The sequence below is a fragment of the Montipora capricornis genome, chromosome 4 (genome assembly GCF_036669925.1).
Source record: "Montipora capricornis isolate CH-2021 chromosome 4, ASM3666992v2, whole genome shotgun sequence".
Taxonomy (NCBI): Eukaryota; Metazoa; Cnidaria; class Anthozoa; order Scleractinia; family Acroporidae; genus Montipora; species Montipora capricornis.
In genome coordinates, this window is record NC_090886.1 from 49,138,137 (window position 1) to 49,148,136 (window position 10,000).

The 10,000-nt window shown below is 40.3% G+C and overlaps 1 protein-coding gene across 1 annotated transcript; it reads right to left on the reverse strand.

The window, feature by feature from the left end:
• Positions 1 to 3,110: 3,110 nt before the first annotated feature.
• Positions 3,111 to 7,737, reverse strand: LOC138046795 (tetratricopeptide repeat protein 28-like). Its single transcript, XM_068893379.1, has 4 exons — positions 7,469 to 7,737; positions 6,135 to 7,207; positions 4,166 to 5,774; positions 3,111 to 3,440 (listed from the first exon to the last, which is right to left on the reverse strand). Coding segments are annotated over exons 1-4 (2,952 nt in total). The 3' UTR covers positions 3,111 to 3,439.
• Between the last annotated feature and the right edge of the window lie 2,263 nt (positions 7,738 to 10,000).

Below are 10,000 nucleotides of genomic sequence, written 5' to 3' on the forward strand. Positions count from 1 at the left end.
GACTATGAGGTGGTAGCTCTGATAAGGAGGGGACGGAAAATGACGTTTCAAAACTCGATAGAGGGTCCACGTTCTTGTTAGGAATGACTACGCGCCTTGGGCGCCAAGAGCGGATAAACAGTAGGCTAATTTTATAACAAGGTGTTTATTTAACGTCAGTGAAGTTGCTGAATGTTCTTAGGTGCTCACTTCTCTAACAGTACTGCGGATTCGGATTTTTGCAAAAATATCTGCCGATTGGCGGATTTTGCGAAACATTAGCACAGATCGACGGATTTGCTGACCCCTTTTCACCCCCTCTGAGAATGTCGTAGCAAATACCCCTTGATATGCAAGGTTCTGAAGAACTATTGGAAGAGTGTTTCGTCATTTCTCATTGAGCATAGAATCGCCGAGAAAACTGACCTGTGGTTGATCGTGGGTGTTTTAAACATGTTTGCTGAGGTGGCCTAATTCTCCGAGAAAATTAAAGAGTCAAGATTCAATTGTAAACTATTCAAAGGTAAAACCAATGGCCACCTCGTTGATACTACTTCTGACAAGAAAGTTTGAAAGGTGAAAAACTTTTCTGTTTCCATCTTGATACCACAATTCCAATGATAGCGTTTTTTTTTTCAAGATAATGGCATAAAAAGAAATGTAAACTTGAAAACTGAACACGTTTTACGTGTAACCTCTGATAACCTTGAATAGCTATCAGGGATTCCCAGCGTAACTGAACTCTAAGAATTGACGTCGGGTTTTTCGTTAAACGCGTAATAACTGGTAACGAAGAGAGAGTCAGAGGGTTTTCACCCATTGAAGTGTCAGTATGCAGGTTTAAACCTAGAGTATGTGAAGAAAAAAGCCAGGATATTGTCCGTAAATAATTGGCGAATTTCAACTTAAACAGACATAATTCACAACTAAAGAAAACATACATTGTGATCATTGACTGAAGCACGGGAAACAGAAATTAATGAGTGTAAAAGCTTTTATGAAAACTACGCTGGAAGAAGCGAGACATGACCAGCAGTTGTGATGTAAAACTAACCCTGCCAATGAATGTTGTGTCTAATTTTCTCGCTTATCAAACTGTGCACTGACCTTTAATTTTTACATTAAAAGTTAAACCACAAGCGTTAGTGGTGTGATGTTTAGTTTCAGATGATTTTCGCAATTTTAGTCCTTCACTCCCAGAAATATACTGTACAAAAACACTTTTAACTCGCTCTATTTTCTGACAGTAGCATTGCTTAAAACACATTTTTGTGTTTACATTTTGTAAAGACCGCCTAATTGTCAATAAAAGTGCATTATTACCACCAGCCTATCTCTAATGTTTAACAAACTGATACCATATCGCCGTGCGTCTGACGTCAGACTCTGAACTGGCTTCGCTTTCAAAATGAAGCCGAAAGAAATCTTCACAAGCGACCCTAGTATAAGCACAGACATCATACACCGAAACATCAACTTAACGTCGTCCTATCAAAAGCAGGGCTTGAAATTAACTTTTTTGCTCAGGTGCCAGCTGGCGACTAATGGGGAAAATTTGGTCGCCAGATCATAAATTTTGGTCGCCAACTTTGCAAGGAAAGTCATAATTATTAAGTAGCACAAAAAAAAGCGGAAAAAAAAAAAAAACAGCAGAGTCAATTTTGCAGGTGTTCGCTTTCTAACAGAGGGGACAAGTTCTCCAACCCACTTTACGTTAAGGGTACAGGTTGCTTTTTGAAGGTTCCATGAAAATTTCAAACTCATTGTGCGATGTATAGCTTCATTATCAATATCAAGCTACAATCATAGACAAAAGTAGTTGGGAAGGTTATGTAAATGAACCACACCAGAGCTGTATTTCAACCTGCTTCTGTTAAAGCTCAAAAGAAATAGTTTCACTTTCTCTTACGTAGCCCCCCTCCCCCCTATTCAATGTTGGAAGGTAAGTCAACAATTTTCCACTGAAACCATTCAGTTTTGCACAACATTGAAGGAGGGGGGAGGGGAGAGAAGCAATAAAGACTTCAAAAGTGCTAACCTTCCCAACAGTTTTGTCTAGGATTGTAGTTCCGAGGAGGTCCTTCGGCAATATGGCTAAATCTGCGTTTTCAGCATTCACAACTGACGATGGATTTAAATTTTCAATTAACCTTCTTGCCGGATCTTCGTCTTCCGGGCGCAAAATTCACGGTAACCGGTAAGACGCATACGGTGTTTAAGTGCGCCCACGATCCCATGAAGCCGCTGAAACAATATGGCGCCTAGTAAACGCGGCGATCGAAGCATCGAAGTACATTTGTACTATTAATTAACAATGTGAGAAACCGATTTTCTTGTAGTATTCATACATCATTTTAATGGGGAAAGAAAGGTGAGTCGTGTTCTAGCTACCAGTTCCTAACGATTTCATCGTATAACGATTCAAATACAACAGCTCTCTGCTGTTTATCCTGGGTTATCAGACAAAACGTGATTCGTCAGCTGGCGACCAGTGCTGCAAATCTAGTCGCCAGCCCTAAATTTTTGGTCGCATTGGCGACAAGTGAGTCGCAATGTCAAGCCCTGAAAAGGTACTTATGGCTTAAATGCTTGGGAGTTTACTTAAGTTCCTCGAGCTTGTGTCGCTTGGGAAAACAAGACCTTAAGAATCATATCTATTTACAAGGTAAGTCAAATTATGCACGCATTTTATTGATTCTAAGTAGACCTTGAAAACTGGTTTGAACCTCTTTAACATAAAGGCGGCTACTGAGCGTATTCCCCAGAAACTGAACTCACTTTAAGGCAACTTTTTCATGTTTCGGTTACATCTCATAGACCATATTCATAGATGGTGGTCAATACATTATTCTATTGTCCTTGTTCTAATATTCTAGACCAACTATCCTTGATAGGAGTTGACAAAATACAAAAGTTGCTTTAGAACGAGGCTTGTTGGACTAAATGGTACACACTAATAGTTTGTTTGCCTCCATTTATGAATACTGTCTATGATCGATGTTGACGCCTTTAAAAACATTTTTTGTTGCTGAGTGACTCTTGGTAAGTAATTCATTCGCGTTTTCATTAAGTTGCAGAATCCGTATTGCTGCATCTCAAAAAAGAGATGGCGGTCTTCTTGGTGTCCCCACACCAACTCCGTTCGTTCCCGCGACTTTTAGTGCCTCAATGTAAACCAACATAGGCTTCGATTCTTAGTTGGAATATAAGACAAAATAATAAGGCAAAATAACGGGTAAAACTAGCATTTTACTAAAGATCTAAGCTTTCTGTCATAATTTCACTTACAATAATCTCAGTCTGTTGGTTTAGTTAACGCAGTAAACTTCTACAAAACCTTTGGAGCTTGTTCTACTGGCATAACCATGATTGTTAACCCGTTCTACTTTTTTTTACAAGTTCGGCAATCAGTGAAGCATCAGGCTCTGCTAGGTAATCTTCTAGAATCTTCGATATCGATTCTGGAAAAAGAAAAAGAAATAAATAAAAACAGCTCCAAGTATAGCTGGTTCTTTCGAGCATACACAATGCGCCGATGCGAATGGCTACGTGGAGGACGATGCTGTCTTCGAATTCCTTATAAAAGATGACGTAAAGAGATCTATGGGAGAACGGAAACACCGAAAGAGACATCACGAGGTGATAAAATGAGCCATCTTCACCAGTTAACAAAAAGCAGAAAAGGCTGAACGAAAACAGTTTTTCCACCAATGTGAAGTGTATCCTTTAAATATGCTACTGTGCATGCATGTGGAAATTACATTTGTGACAAAAGTGTGTTAGAGGAAACTTTGAATTGTTTACACTACGAAGCTACAATCATAGAAAAAAAACTGTTGGGAAGGTTAGCACTTTTGACGTCTTCATTGCTTCTCTCCCCTCCCCCCTCATTCAATAATGTGCAAAACTGAATGGTTTGAGTGGGAAATTGTTGAGTTACCTTCCAACATTGAATAGGGGCGAGGGGTCTATATAAGATAAGGTGAAACTATTTATTTTGCTCTTTAACAGAAGCGGGTTGAAGTACATACAGCTCTGAAGCGAACCATTTACATAACCTTCCCAACTACTTTTGTCTATTATAGCAGCTCGTTATCATGCCATTTTAGGCCTATTTGATTCCTATCGTCAATTTTCCAATTTGAAAGTACTCTTGTTTTCTCAGTTAAACTCGTACTTCACTTACCATTGTTTTTGAAATTCCAGCGTGACATCATCGCCAACCAGCACAAATGGCGCCCAGTGCTTTTTAGCGCAATATTGCTTTGACTCTCGCAAAGACTTCATTGCTTGTTGAAGAGCTGCACTAGCGCTTTTTCCATCTACCAGGTGCTGGTAGAAGCTCCTCATGAACATCAACGTTACCTCGTCATCAATTGCCCAGAGTGACACCAAAACAGACCGAGCTCCAGCACACAGGAAAGCCCTTGCAATCCCCACCACTCCCTCAGACTTCACTTCTCCCCGGCCACTGTGACAACAGCTCAGCACAACTAGTCTTGCTCGAAGAGAAATTGTCTGAATATCCGACATTTTCAAAATGAAGTCTTCCTCTGGGATTGGCGATTTCCGTTCGTTATTTGGGGCTAAAGCAATTTCTCCCGTTTTTTTGCTTCCATGTGCTGCAATGTGAACTAAAGCAACTGATTTCATACTTTTCAGCACCTCAGCTTTCGTGGCACTTTTTCCAGTCAGCGGTGTTGTCTGCAGAAGTTCTCCAATCATCTCTACTTCTTGTTTTGCGCACGGAAGCTGTTTCCAAATGGGTTCCCCTTTGTTGTTAGTAACTTCCTTCAACCACGGATCACCTACAAGCAGTGCGCCAGTCTTACTGTGGAAGTCTTCAGGTGCTCCAACGATCACATTAAAGGCGGTCAACGATGGAACAGTGCGGATCCTGATAGATTCACTCAATGCAGAATATGGTGCCAAGCAAAATGGTCCATCGGGAACAACGAGTAAATCATTTCCTTGGAGCAAGTCTGCAATTGGCCCGAGTAAGACTTCATACAACGGTTGTAAAGAGTTAACAGATGATGAAGATGGTAGAACTCCTTTCTCACTGATAGGTTTTTTGCTGCAAGACAGGTCATTGCGTAGTGTATCCAAAGAACGATTCTCGCATTTGACACCATCCCATACGCCGATCTCTTTCAAAAAAGTTTCCATCAACAAATCAGCACTTCCATTTGCGATTTTGTGTTGTCGAAAGCTGATCTTGCTGTCTTTTCTTAGCACCCAGAACGTGATCTTGTTCTTGTCAAGTGCCACAAAAACGGCTTGTGAAGGTAAATGCTCTAATGCAGCTGTAAGAGTTTGATTCGGAGCAAGTGCAGAAAATGACTGAGAGTCAATGCCGTATTGATCTTTCAAAATATCCATCAAAGCCTGTGCTCGACCTTTCTCAGCAGCATACAAAGCTTCTTCAATCTCTCCATTCTTCAAAAGTGTCCTCCACAGAGCAGTGTATGACAAGCGATAAGAATCACGAAAACTTACTTTCCATTCATCTTCTGACTTCAGACTATGCCTTGTTTCATCAAAATGTTTTATACTTAAACGATAACAAATGAGTGCATCACTTAAGGAACCCAACAATTCATGATCACGACCTTGCGAATGCCAGGCGCCTCCCTCTCCTAGACAGTCTCCAATTTCCTTGAAAATACTAAGACTATGTTCATGGTACTCCATGGCTTCCTTAAAATAACCTAGAATGCAATAAGCATTTCCCAGATTTCCATAGGCTGATCCCTCCCCGGCCCTATCCCCTACTTCTTTAGCAATACTAAGATGTTTTTCACAATACTCAATGGCTTGTTTAAAATTACCAAGACCGTGATAGGCAATTCCCAGATCTCCATAGGCTGATCCCTCCCCAGCCCTATTACCTACTTCTTTAGCAATACTAAGATGTTTTTTGCAGTACTCAATGGCTAGTTTAAAATTACCTAGATTGCAATAGGCATTTCCTAGATTTCCATAGGCTGATCCCTGCCTAGCCCTATCCCCTACTTCTTTAGCAATACGAAGATGTTTTTCGAAGTACTCAATGGCTTGTTTAAAATTACCTAGATTGCAATAGGCATTTCCCAGCCTTCCATAGACTGATCCCTCACCAGCCCTATCCTCTACTCCTTTAGCAATATTAAGATTTTTTTCGTAGTACTCAATGGCTTGTTTAAAATTACGTAGATTGCAATAGGCATTTCCCAGATTTCCATAGGCTGATCCCTCCCCAGGCCTATCCCCTACTTCTTTAGCAATACTAAGATGTTTTTCGCAATACTCAATGGCTTGTTTAAAATTACCTAGTTTGCGATAGGCATTTCCCAGATTTCCATAGGCTGATCCCTCCCCATGCCTATCCCCTACCTCTTTAGCAATACTAAGATGTTTTCCGTAGTACTCAATGGCTTGTTTAAAATTACCTAGACTAAGATACGCATTTCCCAGATTTCCATAGGCTGATCCCTCCCCAGCCCTATCCCCTACTTCTTTAGCAATACTAAGATGTTTATCGTAGTACTCAATGGCTTGTTTAAAATTACCTAGATTGCGATAGGCATTTCCCAGATTTCCATAGGCTGATCCCTCCCCATGCCTATCCCCTACTTCTTTAGCAATACTAAGATGTTTTCCGTAGTACTGAATGGCTTGTTTAAAATTACCTAGACTAAGATACGCATTTCCCAGATTTCCATAGGCTGATCCTTCCCCAGCCCTATCCCTTACTTCTTTAGCAATACTAAGATGTTTTTCGTAGTACTCAATGGCTTGTTTAAAATTACCTAGACTAAGATAGGCATTTCCCAGATTTCCATAGGTTGATCCCTCCCTAGCCCTATCCCCTACTTCTTTAGCAATACTAAGAGCGTTTTCGTAGTACTCAATCGCTTGTTTAAAATTACCTAGATTGCGATAGGCATTTCCCAGATTTCCATAGGCTGATCCCTCCCCAACCCTATTACCTACTTCTTTTGCAATACTAAGACTTTTTTCGTAGTACTTAATGGCTTGTTTTAAATTACCTAGACTGAAATAGCAATTTCCCAGATTTCCATAGGCTGATCCCTCCCCAACCCTATTGCCTACTTCTTTTGCAATACTAAGATCTTTTTCGTTGTACTCAATGGCTTGTTTAAAATTACCTACACTAAGAAACCCATTTCCCAGATTTCCATAGGCTGATCCCTCCCCAGCCCTATCCCCTACTTCTTTAGCAATACTAAGATGTTTTTGGTAGTACTCAATGGCTTGTTTAAAATTACCTAGACTAAGATACGCATTTCCCAGATTTCCATAGGCTGATCCCTCCCCAGTCCTATCCCCTACTTCTTCAGCAATACTAAGACGTTTTTCGTGGTACTCAATGGCCTGTTTAAAATTACCTAGATTGCAATAAGCATTTCCCAGATTTCCATAGGTTGATCCCTCCCCAGCCCTATCCCCTACTTCTTTAGCAATACTAAGATCTTTTTTGTAGTACTTAATGGCCTGTTTAAAATTACCTAGATTGCTAAAAGCAATTCCCAGATTTCCATAGGTTGATCCCTCCCCAGCCCTGCAGCCTATTTCTATGAAAATATGTAATGCTTGTGCATAATTTTTTATGGTCTGTTGATAATCAGGTAGGTTGAGGTAAGCACCGCCGAGATGAAAATGAGCCCATCCTTCACGATACCTGTCCTCTACACTTATTGCAATGGCAAGGTCTAGCATTCGCTGCTCTACAGCCTCGAACTTCCCATCTACCATTCTTCAATAACTAAATGACAGTTAAAACTTTTTCGATGCGATGATCCAATGTCAAATCAAGGATGAAGCTGGAAGGAAAGAAAGATAAAGATGCTTGATGTTTAATCTGCTTTTTAGCTTCAAAACGAAAACGTTTTTCCCACCCAAGAGAAAATGAGGGGACAGAGAGGGAGGATCTCGGTCCAGCCCTTGGGATATGTCATGTCCACAAAAGTTATTTTAGAGGAGCGGAAGTCTTTGTTCTAGCACAAGCCTGTCTTCCGAGACGTCCGCATGCAGTCAACCCTCGGTCTGATGTTTGAATGAATACAATTCATCAGCCTTCCACATGCGCCGGAATTTCCTCTATTCACTAAGAACCTGATAGCGAGGCAAGACTGCGTGTGGACGTCTCGGAAGACAGACTTTGGTGGACATGACATATCCCGGCCAACGCCCTGAGCCTTCCTCTCTGTCCCCTGATTTTCTCTTGTCCCACCCTATTCCCTCCCAAGGTGGTTAGTTAAGGGGTGGTATCAACGGGTTAACGCGGTGGGTTTGCCCTTACCTTTGCAGGAAATAAATCATGATTCTAGAAAAAATAATTCATTTGTTTTGTTAGCAAATAAACGGCCACGATTGTGGCAAACAGAGCTGCACCTTGGAATTGCGCTCTTTGAGTTTAAGTAACAGAGCGAGAAGCATAAAGTAATAAGAGGTTATGGATGACTGCAGTTTACCAATAACTCCAAATCACACTCTCCTTTTTTTCATAAGTCAACGACTGAGCAAAACAGTTCTGCTTTACTTGCCTAATCACCATACAAATACAATCAAATAACTCATATCAAGTGCGGCAGTTGCAAAATTTAGCATCGCGTTGCCAGTGAAAACCGAGTGAGCTAGAATGTTGGCACAATAGTGAACTAACGCTTTGGAAAGAACAAGAGTTTTAAATATTCCTTCTGAAAATTGCTTCTTGAATGCATTTTGCATCTGACTTACCAATTGCTGTATGACAAAACGCGTTTCATTTAATCACAGAGGTCTAAATGTCACTTATCACTAAAAACTCAGCACAATGACAACTTTAGCAAAGAAAAACTTAGGGCAGACGACTCGTCATAAAATGTCCTATTCATTTATTTGATCATAGTTGACTGGGTGTTCACAAAAATTTATAAATGCATGCCAAGGATCAGCGGTTCCATGAGCAAGTTAGAGAATTTTTTTGTTAGCTATTGGAGCTTTAAAATTACAAACTGTAAAACATCGTAGCTCCATCTCATGTAAAAAGAAATTGCATTGCATTTGGGTAAGAAAAAGATACTTTATGCCCGTTCGGCCCCCCCCCCCCCCAAAAAAAAAATTCCCGAAAATCGCTTCTACAAACTGAATATCTGAACATTTCAAAATAGATTGTTGACGCATGCATGATATGGACTAAACTTATTGGTGTTATAGTCAGGTATTTGTGAATACCTTGGTTGTGAATAACACATATCCTCTAGTTTGTCTTTTTGGCTTAAATGTAAGAGATCCAGATCCCCCCTTCCCCCCCACGCCCCCAAGGTGGATGGTAATACATCACAACAGAGGACTTAAGGCAGTTGAAGAGAGCGGAAAGAAAGATTTTTCAAATCAATGAATGGGTGGTATCAATAAGGCGAGACAGTGAACTGTCACGAGAAAAGAATAGCGACAATTGAATAGTCATGTTCGATGGAGTTTTCAAATAAGTTAGAAAAACAAGAAAGGGTGAGATAAAAACTAAAGTTTACCACGAAGCAGGACTTAATTAAGCTACTATCGATCAACGATTTACTTCTCCACTGATGAAAAAGATATACTTCAAGTGCTACTGTGACCAAAAAATCAATTCTCCTTTTTCTTTGGATTTCAAAACTATGTTACCTAAACACTAAGTGATCCAAGTTTTAAGCTTTGATTTCAAAAAGACACCTGTTTATTGTAACTAGAATTCTCCTATTTAATGGTCGGCCATTACTAACTTTGAAATATTTGAGAGAGCTGGATCGAGAAGAATTTAACGTAAAAGACTCATGAGTTTGAAGTGGGTGTGTACGAGGCTTAATTAATATGCAGCACGGGAGTTTTGGGCTTTCAGACTTTTAAAATAGTGTTTTGCATATAAAATGAAATTTGAGCTGGTGAGTAAATGACGTCACTTTCCCTCGATCTAACCCTCTGAGGTCCCATCGGTCAGTTTTGAACGTAAGCATCGGTGGACTGTGAAATCCAAAATTTACACTCAAAGTAAACA